Here is a 22,741-nt window from a genome sequence, read left to right as displayed (position 1 = left end):
CCCACATTTGTTAGCACTTAGTATAAGGTATAAGTTTTATTTATTCTGTTGCCTGTAGGGTGTGAGTACAGGATATGTATTACAGCAGGAAATTCCTATTATATTCCCTTAATTTTATGGTTATTATATCCTGTACTTAGAGACTTAAGCAAAAGGATTTTCTTTTCCCATTGAGTATTTTTTTTCTTAACGTTTTTCTTAACCTTTCTAGATAAAGAACACTTTTTAATATAATAGAGCTTTTTCAATCTCCATTATAATAGTTGAATATTAACTGTCTCCTGAGTAAAGTTTACGTTACAAACCAAAAAGTACATATTACCACAGAGGACACCTATCACTGGTTGAGTCCTGCTGTGTATTTCATGTATGTACATATTCATGAGAACAAATCACCTTCTAAAATTCTCTCAAAATAAAGTTCTCTGAAAACCTAAAAACTGGACTGTTAGAAATAAGGCCAGGCTTGTAAAGAGATTTTAAAACACAGTATGTATATCATTTCAGAATATGATCTACACCAATTCTCAAGCAATGGATTTATGCAGTTTGAAAAACTCCTTTGAGGAAAATCTATTTCATAAAGCTGCACAAAAATATTTCATGTTATCTAATGAGAATTCTCTGGACCAATATGAAATTTTCATCATTTTCCTGGAGACAGCATCATTTACTACTGAGTTTCTTTGTTCTTCAAGTTACCAGTTTTCCTGTAGCAACATCCTAATTGGTCATTAAATATTCCTAAGAAATATATTTTAGGATCTTAAGAACCAAGGAGTAAGCACCTAATTACATAGAAAAGTAAATAACAAATATGCAACTATTTATCTTAACTCATATCTATAGGTTTTTAATGAGCTTTAAGTTAATACTAATCCAAACACACATTTCACTATTCATATGTTCTACTTGTTTTTCCATTTTACATACTGACACACACCTACATTTAAACATAAGTATAAGTATGTACCATATGTAGAGAATATAACTTTATATCCTATCCCATCAATATCCAATCATGAGCATTTTCATGTTCCACTAAATTTTGCAAAACCACAACTTTAGGTGACCTTTAAAGTTCCTAACAAAAGTCTGCTATTTGATTTCTAGAAACATAGCATGAGATGCTCACATTTACAAAAATGCTGCCAATCACCAACTTTAGACATAAATATTCCCCCATATTATATTTTCAGATGAATTGTTTTAAAGATTTTATTTATTTATTTGAGAGAGAGAGAGGTCACAGGTAGGCAGGGAGGCAGGCAGAGAAAGAGGGGGAAACAGGCTCCCCACTGAGCAGAGAGCCTGATGCAGGCCTCTATCCCAGACCCTGAGGATCATGACCTGAGCCAAAGGCAGAGGCTTAACCCACTGAGCCACCCAGGCGCCCTCAGATGAATTTTTTAATGGTTTCAGGAAGCATTTATAAATACAGAAGTATGTACATATATATTATCTCCATCTCAACACATCATTTACATTAGTATCAACATAATATTACCTATCTACATATACATAGGTATGTATATGAAATTCTTTCACTGGACAGTATTAAGAACCTAGTATAAGCCATGAAGTTTTCCAGGTGCTAAAAGACAAAGATCCTGCACTCATGGAACTCGCATACCATCATCAGGAAGCCACAAGTACTTACCAAAAACACAATTATGTAAAATACTGGTAGCTAATCAAGAAAAGTAAAACAGAATCAAGGTATATGATAGAGCAGGTTATTTTACACGAGTAAAGTGAAGGCTTCTTAGGAGGTGCCATTTGCACAGGGACATCAATCAACAGTGGAAACACTGTTCATATCTCGACTAAGTGGTCTAGAAGAACCACTAAATAGACTTTTATTGTGTATCTATATACACACACACTCTGGGATATCCTTTCCAATCAACCAATACTTACTTGGGACTAACATACCAGGCAAGGTGCTATCAACTCAGATTAATGCCCAGGACCCAATCTAGCAGGGGAGTTAAACATTTTATATGCCAATTCCCAGGTAATTTTCCATTTTAATTTTGATCTGGGCAGGGGGGAAAAAAAAAACCCAAAACAGAACAGGGCACTAGGAAACTTGTAGGGAGCTGGCCTAATCTATTTGGGGTATGGGAGTGGGGGAGACAGGAAAAGGGTTCCCTAAGTAATAATTTAGGCATTATCTAAAAGATATGTAGCAAGACAGGAAGAAAGTCAAGTTCCAGAAAGGAGGAAACTCAAATGAGAGAAGGAAGGAGAGCAGACTGCAGAAATGGGGGTGGAGGGGGGGGTTAATAGCCCAGCAGGTGAAATACACAATATCATTTTGACACCAATGGCCTCTCAGTATCATTTAATTGGGAAAGTCATCTATAACCTCAACCTTCACATTTTCCACTTTTTTCATATCCTACTAAGAGGTGTTTCTTCTACATGTTTGAATTTTATATTACTTTAGTAACAACAGCCCAATTTTTGCTAAACTCCCCATAAAAGGATAATATTATACATTTTCTACATGAGTTCCACAAAGACAAATTAAACCCTGGATAAAAAAGGCTTTCTACATTTTTTAAGGCAAGCTTTTAATCACTATTCCAGAAATACCCAGAAATAGCCCTGGAAAACAGATCTATTTGTTTTCCCCTTGGGACAATTTTTTTTTTAATTTTATGCTAAATAGAAGAGAATAAAAACAAATAATTAGCATTCCCAACCTTCTCTTTCCTCAAGCCTTCAAATCTCACCTACCTCCCTGTCAGCTGATGATTTACTTCCTCTATCAGAAAAATAAATGAGTAGACAAACTTCACACCCTCTCACTATATCTCTTTTCAACTTTATACACATAGTATTCCTTCCTGTCCCTGTGTATAAACTACCCATTTTCCTAGTAAAGATCAACTCCAAACCATTAATACATTATACCCTATCACCTCTCAATATGGCATCACTTTTTGCCCCCCCTTCTAAATCATTCCGTCAGAATATCAGTTTGTTATATCCTCTGTTTTAACTTTTTTAAAAGATCTTATTTATTTATTTGACAGACAGAGATCACAAGTAGACAGAGAGGCAGGCAGCGAGAAGGGGGGAGCAGGCTCCCTGCCGAGCAGAGAGACCAATGCAGGGCTCGATCCCAGGACCCTGGGACCATGACCTGAGCCGAAGGGAGAGGCTTTAACCCACTGAGCCACCCAGCAGCCCCTTCTCTGTTTTAATTTATATATAACCTCCTTCACCCACCCCGTCCATTTCTCTGTTCAATACTTATGGAAGCTTCTCCAAAGGGAGGCCCTCCTTTTCTCTAGTAAACCAAATCCACACAGGCTTCCCTATTGACCACTGTCATCTCACAGTGGTAAGCTCACACTGCCAAGACTTATAATCAGTTCTATTTTTTAAACCAATCAATATGCAGCATTTACTGCAAATGCTCAATTTTGAAACATGTTCTTCACAAGGCTTCTATGACATTACCCTATGGCCAACCTCTCTTCTGTCCTCCTTATCTTCTGTGGTAGAATTACTAAGTCCCCTCCAAGATGTCTGTGTCCTCTTTCCCAGAATCTGAGTACAGTAATTTATACGTCAAAGGGACTTCGCAGGTATGATTCAATTAATGATTGTGAGATGGGGAGATTATTATGGATTACCATTGTGGGCCTGACATAGTCACTAAGAGTCTTTTAAGAGGAATGCAGAAAGATCAGACTCTCCCCATTAGAGTGCAATCCTCACAGACGGAGTCAAACAGGACAGCAAAATAAACTCCTGAGTTTCCCTCCTCCAACAGATGTACCAAATGTATAGCCACACCAGAAGCAATGTCTTTTGAAAGCTATCTAGAACACAGCTGAGTGACTTCTACATAGTGGTCAAGTAAGAAAAATGCTTACATCAAAGGAGTCAGAAAAGTTGTAAACTTACCGTAAATCATTCCCAACCCAACAAAGCTTCATATAATCAGGGGGATACTCCCAACCCACAGCTTCTCCCTAATGGGCAAGGGTTTTGATCACACATCTTTAAGACCCCATCTGACAGACAATATCCGGAGACACTGAACTCTGAACAACTAAGCTTGTGGTCACAAGACCCAGAACACTACACTGTAGCAAATTGAACAGCTGTTTTTTAAACAGGCATGTACATGTTAGCACCAACTGCAGTTAACCCCATCTATATCAAACAGAAAACAGAGGAGGGAAGGACTCATTTCAAGAAAGATGGAAGATAGGAATTAACTGCAAACTTTACCAGTTGTGCCTAAGGACAATCTGATTTCTAATATAGCACACCTACAGACTGCCTACTGTTTTCTGTAGACTGGGAAGCCAGTAGACATTTCCCTCACACCCACCCTCTGGACTGCTCCAACAATAAAAGAGTCACCAGAATCTCCATAGAAGAAGCTTGTACACATATTTGGATGCCCAAAATTTTTCAGCTCCTTCTTCATATGGAGCCCCAAAACATCTAGAAGCTCTGATAGCCAACAGGGCACGCATTCATGAGTCCCACAGCAAGTGCAGTCATTTTTCAAAATACAACTTAGGGAGTAGAGCAAAACCAATTCTAAGTTCCTACATTAAAAAATAAGAATAAAAAATTTTTAAAAAAGGAAACAAGAATAACTACTTAACTTTATACCTCAAGGAAAGAGAAACAGAGTAAGTTCAACATTTGAAGGAATAACACAGATCAGAATAGAAGTAAGTGAAATAGAGTACAGAGACAATAGAAAAAATCAATTCAAGAACTGGTTTTTTAAAAAAATAAGTAGAATATGAAACCTTTACCTACACTTATCAAGAAAAGAGAAGTCTCAGTTGTAAGCAAAATAACTTAAAACAGTTAAATGATAACACGACTATGGATCATCGCCTTGAACAATTATATGCCAGAAAATGGTACAACCTAATGAAATGGTAGGTTATATATTCCTAGGAATTTATGCATGACTGAGTCAGAAACAAAAAATCTTTTTCTTTTTAAAGATTTTATTTATTTATTTGACAGATAGAGATCACAAGTAGGCAGAGAGAGAGGAGGAAGCAGGCTCCCTGCTGAGCAGAGAGCTGGATGCGGGGCTCAATCCCAGCACCCAGGGATCATGACCTGAGCCGAAAGCACAGGCTTTAACCCACTGAGCCACCCAGGTGCCCCAGAAACAGAAAATCTTAACAATGATTTTCAGTAAGGAGAATCCATCAGTAATCAAAAGGATCGCAAACCCAAGTCCAAAACCAGATGGCTTCACTGGATTATTTTATTAAATACTTAAAAGATTAATGCCCATCCTTCTCAAACTCTAAAAAAACAGGAGAGAATATCTCCAATCTTATTTTATAAGGCCAGCATTACCTTCATATCAAAACGAAACAAGGACTTTAGGAGAAAATTACACACCAATATACTAATGAACACAAATGCAAAAATCCTTCAAGTATTAGCAAACCAAATTCAACAATCCATAAAAGTATCATATACCCATGACTGAGGGAGATTTATCCCATAAAGACAAGAATGGTTCTGCGTTGTATAAAATATTAAGAAAATTAAGAATAAAAAAACAAAACATGATCCTCTCAATAGACACAGAAAAAGCATTTGACAAAATTCAAAAGTCTCAAAGTAGGTGTACAGGGAACCTACCTCAACATAACATAAGCCAATATATGACCAGCCCACAGCTAACAACATACTATCATGATTTGAAAGCTTTCCCTCCAAAATTGAGGAACAAAACAAGGATACCCACAATCTTGCCACTTCTACTCAATGTAGTATTCAAAGGCCGAGCCAAGTGTAGGCAAGAGAAATAGGGCATCCAAATTGGAGAAGGAAAACTGATGATCTTTGTGGGTACTATATAAAGAAACCTAAGACTCCAAAAAAACTGAGAAAATTCAGTGAAACTATATTTACAAAAATCACAATCAATTTTTCCTGTTAGAAATTATCTCAATTAAAAAAAATTTACAGTATCAAATATAAAATGCTCGGAAATAAATTGAACCAAAAAGGTAAAACATTTGTACACCAAAAACGTTAAGACATTAATGAAAGAATTTGAAAACAGATGTTAAAATATTGTGTTCATGTATTAGTAGGATTATTGTTAAAATATGTATATAATCTAAAGGATTTCACTGATTTGACAGATCACTTACCGGAATGCCAATGGCAGTTTTAATAGAAATAGTAACAATTCTGAAAATCTGCACAGAACCACAAAAGACTCTGAACAGCCAAAGCAATCTTAAGAACAAAGCCATAGGTAATATACTTCCTGACTTAGAATTGTATTACAAAGATGTAGTAATCAACAGTATGGTACTGGCATAAAAGCAAATACATACAAACAGCCTAAAAATAAAACCAGGTATATATGGTCAATTTTTGAAGAAAGAGCCAGACTACACAATGGGGAAGGACTCTCTACCAAAAAAAAAAAAAAAAAAAAAAAAAAAAGGTGCTGGGAAATAATCTTGAAAATTTATTCATTTTTTCAGCTTTAATAAGCTATGTTTGAAATAAAAATATTCATAAAAGTCTATTTAGTCAATATTGCATCCCAGTATCAAATATATATTCAATGTTTACTAATACATTTCCGCAAAATATAGCAGAAGTTGAAAAACAGTTCAAAATGTTCATCTTTAATCAGTTCACTTGTATAGGAGTTCTCCGGTGGGTTTTTGCTTTCTCTGTAGTTATTTCATGTTAAAACCTACTCATTTTGATCAAAATCAGGATGGGTTTGTTTTCTGGGGGTGGGGGCAGGAGTTATTTCTTTCTTTCATTTTTTTTTTTCCTTAAGATTTTATTTATTTGACAGAGAGCACAAGCAGGCTGAGCAGCAGGCAAAGGGAAAGGGTAAAGCAGGCTCTCTGCTGAGCAGGGAGCCCTACATGGGGCTTGACCCCAAGACTCTGGCTGGGATCATGACCTGAGCTGCAGGCAGATGCTTAACAACTGAGCCACCCAGGTGCCCCAGGTATTTCTTTTATAACTTAAGTATGGCCCTTTTTTTTTTTTCACTTTCACTTTCTTCCCAAGTGTTCAAGTATTGTTTTATTAGCTTGTGAAAATCAAAACATGTATAATTATATAAACCCAAGAGCAAATTATTTGAAGTATTTAAGAGTCCTTGTATGCACTTATGTCCATTTTCTTAAGAACTTACAGCAAAACCACTCTGCTGTTCTACTTTTCTCAAGGAAACATGCCTGAGTCCAAGTGCAGCAGGCCCCTTCCTTACAAGATCAGCAGAAATCTCCACATAGGCCAGGTCTTCTGACCACAGAGTTCTACAAAGCTTCATAATTAGCAGAAGCACCACCACGTCTCATTTAACAAGCAAACCAGAGCACACCTAGTTAAAATTCCACATTCACACCAAGGATTAAACACTGCCCACTACAGGCAAGGACAACCTCTGCAGACAAGTGGCCTAAAGAACAGAGAAGCAAAGCACAACAGCAGAGTGCATGTGGCACACACCAGGGACATTTCCTGAAGTAACAGGCCCTGGACACTATACCACCTCCTGAGAGGTGTCTCAGGAGCAGGAAATATAACAGGCTTTTTTGTCACAGAGAAGATGACTGAGACTTAGACAAAGTGCCAAGACTGAAGAATCTATCCCAAAAGAACGAAGAAGAAAAAGGGCCAGAGATCTAATCAAAAGAGATACAAGTAATACACGTGATGAAGAATTTAAATCAATAGTCATAAGGATACTTGCCAGACTTGAGAAAAACATGTAAGGCTTCAGGAGGCCCTTATTCACAGAGATAAAGAGCTAAAAAACAACCAGTCAGAAATGAAAAAAGCAGTAACTGAGATTCAAGACAGAGTAGATGTAACAACTGCAAGGATGAAGAAGCAGAGGAATGAGTAAGTGATATAGAAGGCAGTATAATGGAAAATAATGAAGCTAAACAAAAAAGAGAAAGACTAACTATGGATCATGAGAATAGACTTAGAGAACTCACTGACTCCATCAAACAGATTAACATTCTTATAATAGGAGCTCCAGAAGAAGAAGAGAGGATAAAGGGAGGAGAAAATTTACTTGAGGAAATACCTGAAAACTTTCCTAATCTGGGGCAGGAAACACATCCCAATCCAGGAGACACAGAAAATTCCCAGCAAAATCAACAAAAGCAGGCCAACACCAAGACATATTTGTAAAATATAGTGGTAAAGACAAAAATCCTAAATGCAGCAAGACAAAAGAAGTCCCTAACTTACAATGAAAGACCCATAAGGTTACCCACAGATCTCTACACAGAAACTTGGCAAACCAGAAGGGAGTGGCATGCTATATATTCAACAGCCTGCATGGGAAAAATCCACAGCCAAGAATATTCTATCCGCACAGTTACATTCAGAATACAAGGAGAGATAATAACTTTCCCAGACAAACAAAAACTAAAGGAATTCACAAATAGTAAACCAGCCCTGCAAGAAGTAGTAAAGGGGACTGTGAGTGGGCAACAAAGACAAAAAATGACAAACAATAGAAAGGAACAGAGAAAATGTCCAGAAACAATGATAAAACAAATATTAAATGGCATTAAATACTGATTAGTAATTATTTTTAATGTAAATAGCCTAAGCTTTCCAATCAAAAGATAGATTTTGTCAGAATGGATTAAAAAAAAAAAAAAAGACCCATCTATACACTGTCTACCCAAGACGCATTTTAGACCTGAAGATACCTGCAGAATGAGAGTGAGTGGATGAGAACAATTTATCAGGCTAATGGATGTCAAAAGAATGCCCAAGTAGCCATATTTATTATCAGATAAAGTAGATTTTAAACCAGAGACTATAACAAAAGAGGAAAACCGACACTGTATCATAATAAAGGGGACTATCCAACAAGCAGATGTAACAATTGTAAATATTTATGGCCCCAACAAGCAAATACATAAACAATGCATAAAACAATAACAAACATAAAAGAACTCATTAATAATACAATAATCCTAGGAGACTTTAATAGCTCACATTAATGGACAGGTTTCCTAAGCAGAAAATCAACAAGGAAACAATGCGTTTGAATGATGTACTGGACCAGATGCACTTCATACATTCAGAACATTTCATCCCAAAGCAGCAGAACACACATTCTGTTCAGGTACACATAGAACATTCTCCAGAACAGATTACATACTAGGTCATAAATCAGAGCTCAAAATACAAAAATATTAAGACCATACCATGCATCTTCTCTGGACAAAAATGCTATGAAACTTCACGTCAAACACTAGGAAAAATTTGGAAAGACTACAAATACATGGAGGTTAAACAACATGCTACTGAAGAAAGAACAGGTTAACCAGGAAACCAAATGGAAAAAAAAAAAAATGGTAATAAATGAGAATTAAAAGACAACAGCCCAATACCTTTGAGATGCAACAAAAGCAACCCTAGGAGTAAAGTAGATAGCAATACAGGCCTACTTCAATGAACAAGAAAAATCTCAAACCACCCAACCATACACCTGAAGGAGCTAGAAAAATAACTAATGAAGCCTAAAGCTGGCAGAGGGAGGAAAATAATAAAGATTAGAGCAGAAATTAGTGATATAGAAACAAAACAAAAGAACAGATCAATGAATCCAGGGGCTGGGTATTTGAAAAAACTATTAAAATTGATAAAAACCCTAGCCAGACTTATTAAAAAGAAAAGAGAAAGGACCCAAGTAAAATCACAAATGAGAGAGGAGAAATAACCAACACCCCAGTAATACAAACAATTATATGAGGATAGTATGAAAAATTATATGCCAACAAATTGGACAATCTGGAAGAAATGGGTAAATTCTTAGGAAAAAAAAACTACCAAAACTGAAATGGCAAGAAACAGAAAATCTGAACCAGCAAAGAAATTAAATCAGTGATCAAAAATCTCCCAACAAACAAAAGTCCATGAACAGATGGCTTCCCAGGGGAATTCTACCAAACACTTAAAGACTCCTCAAACTGTTACACAAAAAACAGAAATGGAAGCAAGACTTCCAAACTCATTCTATGTCGCCAGCACTACCCTCATTCCAAAACCAAAGACTCCACTAAAATAGAACTACAGGCCAATATCCCTAAATGAACATTGATGAAGAAGTTCTCAAAATACTAACAAATCAAATCCAACAGTACATTAAAAGAATCATGCACCACAAGCAAGTGGGACTTATTCCTTGGTTGCAAGTGTGGTTCAGTATTCCAAAATCAATCAACATGGTCCACCACACTAATAAAAGGATAAGAACCATATGATCCTCTCAGTAGATGAAGAAAAAGCATTTGACAATGTACAACGTCCATTCATAATAAAGAATCCTCATCAAAGGAGGGCTAGAGAGAACATACCTCAACATCATAAAGACCACATATTAAAAATCCACAGGTACTATCATCTCCACTGGGGAAAACCAGAGATTTTCCTCTATGGTCAGGACCAAGACAGGAATATCTACTTACCACAGTTAACATAATACTCGAAGTTCTAGCCCCAGAAATCAGACAAAAATAAATAAAAGGCATCCAATCCACAAGGAAGAAGTCAAAATTCCACTATTTGCAGATAGCACGATATACTCTATATGGAAAATGGGAAAGACTCCACAAAAAAACTGCTAGACCTTATACACAAATTCATTATAGTCACAAGATACAAATCAATGTACAGAAATCTATTGCATTCCTATACACCAATAATGAAGCAGCAGGAAGAGAAATCAAAGAACTGGCTCCATTTACAATTACACCAAAAACTGTAAGATATGTAAGAATAAAACTAACCAAGAGATAAAAGATCTGTACTCTTAAACAATAAAACACTGATGAAAGAAAGTCAATAAATGGGAAGATATTCCATTCCCATGGATTGAAAAATATTGTTAAAATGTCCACACTACCCAAAGCAATCTACACATTTAATGCAATCCTTATCCTAGTATCACAGGCATTTTTCAGGGCTAGAAGATACAGTCTTAAAATTTGTATGGAACCACAAAAGATCCCAAATAGTCAAAGCAATCTTGAAAGAGAAAAGCAAAGCTGAAGGCATCACAATTCTGGACTTCCTGTTCTATTACAAAGATGGAGTCATTGGACAGTACGTTACTGCCACAAGAACAGACCCATAGATCAATGGAACAAAATGGAGAACTCAGAAGGAAACCCACAGCTATATGAACATTAATATTCAACAAAGCAAGAAAGAATATCCAATGGAAAAAAAGATAGTTGGAGAGGATGCGGAGAAAGGGGAGCCCTCTTACACTGTTGGCGGGAATGCGACTGGTGCAGCCACTCTGGACAATGTATGGAGGTTCCTCAAATGTTAACAGAAATAACCTATGATCCAGCATTTGCACTACTAAGTAATCACCCAAAGATATACAAAAATACTCATTCAGAGGAATACATGCAGCCCACTGTTTATAGCCGCATTATCTACATAGCCAAATTATGCAAAGAGCCCAAAAAGTCCAACAATTGATGGATAAAGCATATGTAGTATATGTATACAATGGACTATTACCATAAAAAATGAAATTTTGCCATTTGCAATGACATGGGTGGAGCTAGAGCATTATGTGAAGTCAAGTCAGAGGACAGATAGCATGATTTTACCCATAGTTGGAACTTAAGAAACAAATGAACATGGAGGAAAAAAAAGAGGCAAACCAAGAAATAGACTCATAACTACATAGAACAAACTGAGGGTTACTGGGGGTGGGGTTGAGTTAAATAGATGATGAGTATTAAAGAAAGGCAATGGCTGCGATGAACATCGGGTGTTCTATATAAATGGTGAATCACCAAGTTCTACACCTAAAACTAACAATGCATGGTGTTAACTAGCTGGAATTTTAACAAAACCTTGGGGGAAAAAGTTAAAGATCTTATAGCAAAACCTTCAAAAACAATCCTATAATTAAGAATTCCTCATCTGAGCCATAGAACACAGATAATTATCATATATTACTATTTTTTTAATTCTCCCTAGAATGCAGAAGAATTGTTTAATTAGTTACATACAGTGAATGTACAGTGAATGTCTAAGGGAGGTGGTTCCCAAACTGCAGTATGCATTAGGATCCCATGGCAGAGATGTCTGCTGAGACACAATTACTGGGGCCCATACACATAGTTTCTAATTAAGCCAGTCTGAGGTGGAGCCTTAAGTTCCAAAGCACACCGATGCCCTCTGGGAACCATACTTTGAGAACCAGTACCTCAGTACATTAGCACTTAATTCTCCAGCAAAAACTATGGGAAAATGTTTCTCTGATGTGCAGAACATGAGACTATATTCAATTTATCTTCTAAAATATATTAAGAAGAATGGGAGGTGGTAACTTCAGGTGTTTAAGGATGAAAAATTTCAGGCAATACGGTATTTATCGTCTAACTCGGCAACATTTAGGCTATAAAATACAGTATTTAAATAAATAATTGGAGCCTTAAAGGAGGGCATGTGATGTAATCAGCACTGGTTGTGATATCCTACTGACAAATCACTGCACTCTACCTCTAAAACTAGTAATACACTATATGTTAATTGAATTTAAATAAAATAAAATTTAAAAATATTTATGATAGCTTAACATTGACATAATTATGACCATATACAGGTAAATTCCAATACACCAAATTCATTATTTTAAGAAAACAGTATAAACCGTGCAGGCTACTCATACCATTAAAATGGTTTCTATTGACATCATCTCATTTGAAAACTAACCAATTAAGATTGAGTCAATTTATTATGGATGTGACCACCTTCTATCTAAAGTAAGAGGCATTATTTTATTATAAATGTCAATATTCCTATTACCACTACCTTCACCACTACAAATCTGTCTGTTCCAAACTCTCCACTGATTGTTTAATGTCAGCTTAAACAGTTCTAACTTATTTCATTGGCAAGCTTCTGACAAGCATAATACCTAATAATCAGTAACTATTTAAACCATAAATATGCAATAAATGTCAGTAAAAGGTCCCAAAGATTTTTAGAACATGAGAAAAAAAATTATCTAGAGATTTCCGCTTGCGAAGATGGCGGAGAAGTAGCAGGCTGAGACTGCTTCAGCTAGCCGGAGATCAGCTAGATAGCTTATCTAAAGATTGCAAACACCTGAAAATCCATCGGCAGATCAAAGAGAAGAAGAACAGCAATTCTGGAAACAGAAAAACAACCACTTTCTGAAAGGTAGGACCGGCGGAGAAGTGAATCCAAAGCGACGGGAAGATAGACCCCGGGGGGAGGGGCCGGCTCCCGCCAAGCGGCGGAGCAACGGCGCACAAAATCAGGACTTTTAAAAGTCTGTTCTGCTGAGGGACATCGCTCCAGAGGCTAAACCGGGGCGAAGCCCACGCGGGGTCAGCGTGGCCTCAGGTCCCGCAGGGTCACAGAAGGATGGGGGTGTCTGAGTGTCGCAGAGCTTGTGGGTATTGGAACGGGAAAGCCGGCTACAGAGACAGAGCCGACAGTAAGCTCGCAGCTCGGTGTTACCTTGAACCGGTCGCAGGCTCGATGAGCTCGGAGCGCGGCCGGAGGTCAGGCAGACAGGAGTAACTGGGCGCTGTTCTCTGAGGGCGCACTGAGGAGTGGGGCCCTGGGATCTCGGCTCCTCCGGGCCGGAAACCAGGAGGCCGCCATTTGTATTCCCGTCCTCCAGAAATCTACGGAAAGCGCTCAGGGAACAAAAGCTCCTGAAAGCAAACCCAAGCGGATTACTCACCCCAGCCCCTGGGTAAGGGCGGTGCAATTCCGCCTGGGGCAAAGACACTTGAGAAACACTACAACGGGCCCCTCCCCCAGAAGATCAAACAAGAAATCCAGCCGAGACCAAGTTCACCAACCAAGGAGTGCGGTTTCAATACCAAGGAGAGCAGGAGAATTCCAGAGGAGAAGAAAGCAAAGCACGGAACTCATGGCTTTTTCCCTGTGATTTTTTTTCTAGTCTTGCAGTTAATTTAATGTTTTTCTTTTTCATTTTTTTGTCTTTTTTTTCTCGCCTTCTGGTAAAATATTTTTTTTAACTTTTACCTTTTTTTTAACGTTTTTTAACCAGTTTATCTAATATATATATTTTTCTTTTTTATATTTTTCTTATTTGTTTTCTTTTTTTTAATTCTTTTCTTTTCTTTTTTTTTTCTTTTTTTTCTTTCTTTCTTCCTTTTTGAACCTCTTTTTATCCCCTTTCTCCCCCCTCACGATTTGGGATCTCTTCTAATTTGGTTAAAGCATATTTTCCTGGGGTTGTTGCCACCCTTTTAGTATTTTCCTTGCTCCTTCATATACTCTTATCTGGACAAAATGACATGACGGAAGAATTCAACACAAAAAAAAAGAACAAGAGGCAGTACCGAAGGCTAGGGACCTAATCAATACAGACATTGGTAATATGTCAGATCTAGAGTTCAGAATGACAATTCTCAAGGTACTAGCCGGGCTTGAAAAAGGCATGGAAGATATTAGAGAAACCCTCTCAAGAGATATAAAAGCCCTTTCTGGAGAAATAAAAGAACTAAAATCAAACCAAGTTGAAATCAAAAAAGTTATTAATGAGGTGCAATCAAAAATGGAGGCTCTCACTGCTAGGATAAATGAGGCAGAAGAAAGAATTAGTGATATAGAAGACCAAATGACAGAGAATAAGAAGCTGATCAAAAGAGGGACAAACAGCTACTGGACCACGAGGGGAGAATTCAAGAGATAAGTGACACCATAAGACGAAACAACATTAGAATAATTGGGATTCCAAAAGAAGAAGAAAGAGAGAGGGGAGCAGAAGGTATACTGGAGAGAATTATTGGGGAGAATTTCCCCAATATGGCAAAGGGAACGAGCATCAAAATTCAGGAGGTTCAGAGAATGCCCCTCAAAATCAATAAGAATAGGCCCACACCCCATCACCTAATAGTAAAATTTACAAGTCTCAGTGACAAAGAGAAAATCCTGAAAGCAGCCCGGGAAAAGAAGTCTGTAACATACAATGGTAAAAATATTAGATTGGCAGCTGACTTATCCACAGAGACCTGGCAGGCCAGAAAGAGCTGGCATGATATTTTCAGAGCACTAAACGAGAAAAACATGCAGCCAAGAATACTATATCCAGCTAGGCTATCATTGAAAATAGAAGGAGAGATTAAAAGCTTCCAAGACAAACAAAAACTGAAAGAATTTGCAAACACCAAATCAGCTCTACAGGAAATCTTGAAAGGGGTCCTCTAAGCAAAGAGAGAGCCTACAAGTGGTAGATCAGAAAGGAACAGAGACCATATACAGTAACAGTCACCTTCCAGGCAATACAATGGCCCTAAATTCATATCTCTCAATAGTTACCCTGAATGTTAATGGGCTAAATGCCCCTGTCAAAAGACACAGGGTATCAGAATGGATAAAAAAACAAAACCCATCTATACGTTGCCTCCAAGAAACTCATTTTAAGCCCGAAGACACCTCCAGATTTAAAGTGAGGGGGTGGAAAAGAATTTACCATGCTAATGGACATCAGAAAGCAGGAGTGGCAATCCTTATATCAGATCAATTAGATTTTAAGCCAAAGACTATAATAAGAGATGAGGAAGGACACTATATCATACTCAAAGGGTCTGTCCAACAAGAAGATTTAACAATTTTAATATCTATGCCCCCAACGTGGGAGCAGCCAACTATATAAACCAATTAATAACAAAATCAAAGAAGCACATCAACAATAATACAATAATAGTAGGGGACTTTAACACTCCCCTCGCTGAAATGGACAGATCATCCAAGCAAAAGATCAGCAAGGAAATAAAGGCCTTAAACGACACACTGGACCAGATGGACATCACAGATATATTCAGAACATTTCATCCCAAAGCAACAGAATACACATTCTTCTCTAGTGCACATGGAACATTCTCCAGAATAGATCACATCCTCGGTCCTAAATCAGGACTCAACCGGTATCAAAAGATTGGGATCATTCCCTGCCTATTTTCAGACCACAATGCTCTAAAGCTAGAACTCAACCACAAAAGGAAGTTTGAAAAGAACCCAAATACATGGAGACTAAACAGCATCCTTCTAAAGAATGAATGGGTCAACCGGGAAATTAAAGAAAAATTGAAAAAAATCATGGAAACAAATGATAATGAAAATACAATGGTTCAAAATCTGTGGGACACAACAAAGGCAGTCCTGAGAGGAAAATATATAGCGGTACAAGCCTTTCTCAAGAAACAAGAAAGGTCTCAGGTACACAACCTAACCCTACACCTAAAGGAGCTGGAGAAAGAACAAGAAAGAAACCCTAAGCCCAGCAGGAGAAGAGAAATCATAAAGATCAGAGCAGAAATCAATGAAATAGAAACCAAAAAGACAATAGAACAAATCAACGAAACTAGGAGCTGGTTCTTTGAAAGAATTAATAAAATTGATAAACCCCTGGCCCGACTTATCAAAAAGAAAAGAGAAAGGACCCAAATAAATAAAATCATGAATGAAAGAGGAGAGATCACAACTAACACCAAAGAAACACAAACTATTATAAGAACATACTATGAGCAACTCTACGCCAATAAATTTGACAATCTGGAAGAAATTGTCAAATGCATTCTGGATGCATTCCTAGAAACAAATAAACTACCACAACTGAACCAGGAAGAAATAGAAAGCCTGAACAGACCCATAACCAGTAAGGAGATTGAAACAGTCATTAAAAATCTCCAAACAAACAAAAGCCCAGGGCCAGACGGCTTCCCGGGGGAATTCTACCAAACATTTAAAGAAGAACTAATTCCTATTCTCCTGAAACTGTTCCAAAAAATAGAAATGGAAGGAAAACTTCTAAACTCATTTTATGAGGCCAGCATCACCTTGATCCCCAAACCAGACAAGGATCCCATCAAAAAAGAGAGCTATAGACCAATATCCTTGATGAACACAGATGCGAAAATACTCAACAAAATACTAGCCAATAGGATTCAACAGTACATTAAAAGGATTATTCACCACGACCAAGTGGGATTTATTCCAGGGCTGCAAGGTTGGTTCAACATCCGCAAATCAGTCAATGTGATACAACACATCAATAAAAGAAAGAACAAGAACCATATGATACTCTCCATAGATGCTGAAAAAGCATTTGACAAAGTACAGCATCCCTTCCTGATCAAAACTCTTCAAAGTGTAGGGATAGAGGGCACATACCTCAATATCATCAAAGCCATCTATGAAAAACCCACCGCAAATATCATTCTCAATGGAGAAAAACTGAAAGCTTTTCCGCTAAGGTCAGGAACACGGCAGGGATGTCCATTATCACCACTGCTATTCAACATAGTACTAGAGGTCCTAGCCTCAGCAATCAGACAACAAAAGGAAATTAAAGGCATCCAAATCGGCAAAGAAGAAGTCAAATTATCACTCTTCGCAGATGATATGATACTATATGTGGAAAACCCAAAAGTCCACTCCAAAACTGCTAGAACTTATACAGGAATTCAGTAAAGTGTCAGGATATAAAATCAATGCACAGAAATCAGTTGCATTTCTCTACACCAACAGCAAGACAGAAGAAAGAGATATTAAGGAGTCAATCCCATTTACAATTGCATCCAAAACCATAAGATACCTAGGGATAAACCTAACCAAAGAGACACAGAATCTATACTCAGAAAACTATAAAGTACTCATGAAAGAAATTGAGGAAGACACAAAGAAATGGAAAAATGTTCCATGCTCCTGGATTGGAAGAATAAATATTGTGAAAATGTCTATGCTACCTAAAGCAATCTACACATTTAATGCAATTCCTATCAAAGTACCATCCATCTTTTTCAAAGAAATAAAATAAATAATTCTAAAATTTATATGGAACCAGAAAAGACCTCGAATAGCCAAAGGGATATTGAAAAAGAAAGCCAACGTTGGTGGCATCACAATTCCGGACTTCAAGCTCTATTACAAAGCTGTCATCATCAAGACAGCATGGTACTGGCACAAAAACAGACACATAGATCAATGGAACAGAATAGAGAGCCCAGAAATAGACCCTCAACTCTACAGTCAACTAATCTTCGACAAAGCAGGAAAGAATGTCCAATGGAAAAAAGACAGCCTCTTCAATAAATGGTGCTGGGAAAATTGGACAGCCACATGCAGAAAAATGAAATTGGACCATTTCCTTACACCACACACAAAAATAGACTCAAAATGGATGAAGGACCTCAATGTGCAAAAGGAATCCATCAAAATCCTTGAGGAGAACACAGGCAGCAACCTCTTCAACCTCTGCTGCAGCAACATCTTCCTAGGAACAACGCCAAAGGCAAGGGAAGCAAGGGCAAAAATGAACTATTGGGATTTCATCAAGATCAAAAGCTTTTGCACAGCAAAGGAAACAGTTAACAAAATCAAAAGACAACTGACAGAATGGGAGAAGATATTTGCAAACGACATATCAGATAAAGGACTAGTGTCCAGAATCTATAAAGAACTTAGCAAACTCAACACCCAAAGAACAAATAATCCAATCAAGAAATGGGCAGAGGACATGAACAGACATTTCTGCAAAGAAGACATCCAGATGGCCAACAGACACATGAAAAAGTGCTCCATATCACTCGGCATCAGGAAAATACAAATCAAAACCACAATGAGATATCACCTCACACCAATCAGAATGGCTAAAATCAACATGTCAGGAAATGACAGATGCTGGCGAGGATGCGGAGAAAGGGGAACCCTCCTACACTATTGGTGGGAATGCAAGCTGGTGCAGCCACTCTGGAAAACAGCATGGAGGTTCCTCAAAATGTTGAAAATAGAACTGCCCTATGACCCAGCAATTGCACTATTGGGTATTTACCCTAAAGATACAAACGTAGTGATCCAAAGAGGCACGTGCACCTGAATGTTTATAGCAGCAATGTCCACAATAGCCAAACTATGGAAAGAACCTAGATGTCCATCAACAGATGAATGGATCAAGAAGATGTGGTATATATACACAATGGAATACTATGCAGCCATCAAAAGAAATAAAATCTTGTCATTTGCGACAACATGGATGGAACTAGAGCGTATCATGCTTAGCGAAATAAGTCAAGCAGAGAAAGACAACTATCATATGATCTCCCTGATATGAGGAAGTGGTGATGCAACATGGGAGCTTAAGTGGGTAGGAGAAGAATAAATGAAACAAGATAGGATTGGGAGGGAAACAAACCATAAGTGACTCTTAATCTCACAAAACAAACTGAGGGTTGCTGGGGGGAGGTGGTTTGGGAGAAGGGGGTGGGATTATGGACACTGGGGAGGGTATGTGCTTTGGTGAGTGCTGTGAAGTGTGTAAACCTGGTGATTCACAGACCTGTACCCCTGGGGATAAAAATATATGTTTATAAAAAATTAAAATTTAAAAAAAAATTATCTAGATAATCTAAACACGAAGTGATTATGTGAGATTTTAAAGGAAGCTGGTTTGTGAACTCAAATGTTAAAGGTATCTATAGCTGTGCAGGTAACTTACCATCCAGGCCTTAAATGGTTAGAAAGACTACCCTTCCACCTAGATATGGGAAATTGGCTCATGCAGTTTTTCTCAGTGAACAGTAAGTGTGGTTCACTATGGTCATACTATTTGCATAAACAACACTGCTACTGTTAGACACCTGCTTTCCTTCCAGGAATCTGAAATTGTTGTAGATGCTAAGACAGGGGATGCCTATGACCAACCCCAAGTCATACCCCGAACACTAGTCTCTAATGGGCTTCCCCGGAGAGAACTATCACCCACATGCTGCTGAATTTTCATAGCTGGTGGGAAAGAAGATGCTTTGTGTGACCCTTCAGGGGAAGCCAAGAACCTAAGCAAGAGGACACATGGATTCTCCCAGACTCTGCATGTGCTTCTCCTATGATTCAGCTGTGAAGTCTCTCTACTTCACTGGTAGCAATTTTAACTTGAGTCCAACTATATGCAGTATCTTCCAGCAAATTCCCAGAAAGGGGAATATTCTTGCAGACCCCCCACACAGCCATTTTCAGAAACCAAGATTCTTACCTGCTGATATGCTTCATAGATCACATCAAACAGAAAAGCCTGTGGCATTTCACTTGCTCTGTGTCTGGCACGTTCTAGTGAATGGTCTAAGTGACCATCTGCAGAGGGACTGATTACTGTAGATACAAGAGGTCGAACTGCTCCTGCTGCCTGAAGAACAAACAGAGATCCAGTTAACATTTATTTCACCTGGAGCAAATTTCAAAGTCAAACACTGAACTCCCTCATTCTGAGGAGATTTTATTCCTGGCTTGAACAAATAACCTCAAGAAAATATTTAAACAAGAGTTGATTTGGCTCATAAATCAGTATTTCACAATCAAAACCCTCTTTCTTAATATTACAGTTCTATATAAGAGATAGAGATTTTTTTTTTTCATTATAGGTTCACAAATCCTTTTGGTAAGTGGACATTGAAATCTAATACTAGATCAGAATGGTGAGATCCAAGCGGGTATTCCATGAAGGCAGAAGGGTGAAGGAAGAGTTACTGTGCAAAAAAACGGACATGGATTACACATCAGTATGTATTAGTGTGACTTCAAAAGTTTTACTTTCAACACAGATAATTAAGGAATAAGACTGCTCTTCCCTAAGATCCCCAAAATGAGACTGAGCCTAATTAACAACAAATTTATGTCTAATTCCTATTTTAAAAAACCATACCTTTCAAACCTTCTCAGAGCAACATTCCCTCAGATAAAGTAATGACTGATTTCAATTGCTCTGATAAAAGCTGTCTCCTTTATAGATGCATCTAAACAAAACAGAAAGGCACCTTGATACCTGATGATTTATCCCTTTCATCTTTAGCAGTGTTTCATTGTAGCCTGGAAGGTCATTACCAGACAAATGCTTTGGAGAAGCAGCTTTAAAACACAGTTTCTGTGGTAGGCCATTAAGGAACCACCTCCAAAAGTTCTTATCTTCCATGTAACAAACACGTAGGTATTACAGCACATCAAATCAATGAGCCACAGCCAATTTGGTCTGGAGAAGACCAGTATCTGTGCAAGATAGACAGCCTATAAACTAGCTTATATAACCCCAGCGACTGGCTGAAAATCAAAGCTAATATGTGAGCCAAGTAGACAGTTTATAAACTGTCACCATTTCCAAGGACTCAAGTAGGAGTTTGGAGCCTAGAAATAAAAGCAAAAATGAGATCGCCAGGGCTGACAGGGAGGGAGAGATGTCCATGTAGGCGAAAGATAAATAAGGAGAAAACCTAATTGGTCAAGCCTGACACATATCAATAAAAGTTAAAAGAAACAGACTTGCATGCATACACACACACACACACACACACACACAGCTTTTAAGGTAAAAGTTCTATTTATATTGCAACTATATATACATAATACTGGAATTCTATACCAAGCCATGAAGCAAATCTATTTGAAAGAGAGAATGAGTCACAAAATGTCAGCATGAGGACTTGAGCAGACTCTCTCCAGCAAAGGAACTAGTGAAAAATATTTTAAATACTTATTTTTACTTAATATTTTATACTTAAATACTTTAAAACAACCATTTAAAATCCTTGAAGGGCATGCAGCAGATGAAACATTTTTCAAGAATATCAACTAAATCTTGGTAAAAATAGTGCTTGTGGTACTCAAAGCCGCAATCTATTTCTTCCTTAATCATCCATCCAGCTCAGTGTGATGGAAATTCCACAAGGAGTAGATACGGCTTGAAAAGATGGGGCCTTTCTCTCCCACTACCACTCAGCTCCAGGTCACAGAGGCTAAATTAAAGCCAACTGTGGACAAGAGACTGGAGACTCCCTTCCCACTACACAGGCTCCACTCCCAAGTAAAGTATCTAACCCAGTCATCGTAAGCACAGAATGAATCCTGGGCCCTGAAAACCCTTAACAACCAATCTCACATAGGGCAGAGGTTTTCACCAGAAGCATAACAAAAGGTTAGAGTCCTCAAATGTCTCTACGGACCACGCTGCTCATGAAATAGGAGTGTCACCTAGAAAAACAGGGCATCATGCCCCACCAAGCAGCGGTGTGGTAATTTTCTATAGGGAGAGAGACGGGGTGCAAGAATAGAGCTATCAAGTTCCCCCGAAGAAAACTCACCTTGTATGTATCCGACAATGACCAAGTTTAAATCTAAGTACCCTGGAAGAAGAAACAGAGACTATCGTGCTAGACAATTAAGAGGAAGATGGTAGCTATGAAACAGCAAAAACCTCAACAGCTGGCAAGCTAGTTTACCAGAGAGAACTACAGAAAGAGAAAAGTAACAACAACCCCATGGAATCAGAGCAAACTTCCAATACTGACCTCAAAAACTATCCTTGCAATGGAACCAAAGTTTAATTGAATCAGAGTATAGAGCATTTTATACCTCAGGAATTGTTAAGGAAGGAAGGAAGGAAGGAAGGAAGGAAGGAAGGAAGGAAGGAAGGAAGGAAGGAAGGAAGGAAGGAGAAAAAAGAAAAGAAATCAATTTGCAGGCAATGAATACAGTTTATCAGTTAAGTGTGACATCAGATACAGTAAGAGACTAACAAAGAAAGACAAAAGGAACCCTACTAAACTACTTTCATTCCAGCCTAGCTACATTCACCACCAAGACTACACCCTCTGTGAGGGACTGTGGAGACTTCACTGGGTAGGGGGAGAAAACGACTTCA

General features: G+C 37.9%; 1 protein-coding gene across 7 annotated transcripts in view; it reads right to left on the bottom strand.

Annotated features, from left to right (window-relative positions):
- CRPPA (CDP-L-ribitol pyrophosphorylase A) overlaps positions 1-22,741 on the bottom strand; it is a 302,846-nt gene that overhangs the window by 244,851 nt on the left and 35,254 nt on the right. For all 7 annotated transcript variants that reach the window (XM_082693009.1, XM_082693007.1, XM_082693011.1 and 4 more), the window contains exon 3: positions 20,087-20,236. In XM_082693009.1, the coding sequence (XP_082549135.1) occupies positions 20,087-20,236 (150 nt within the window). The remainder of the gene's footprint in view (positions 1-20,086; positions 20,237-22,741) is intronic.

The sequence above is a fragment of the Mustela nivalis genome (genome assembly GCF_964662115.1).
Source record: "Mustela nivalis genome assembly, chromosome: 12".
Lineage (NCBI taxonomy): Eukaryota > Metazoa > Chordata > Mammalia > Carnivora > Mustelidae > Mustela > Mustela nivalis.
This window is presented reverse-complemented; position numbering and strand designations above follow the sequence as displayed.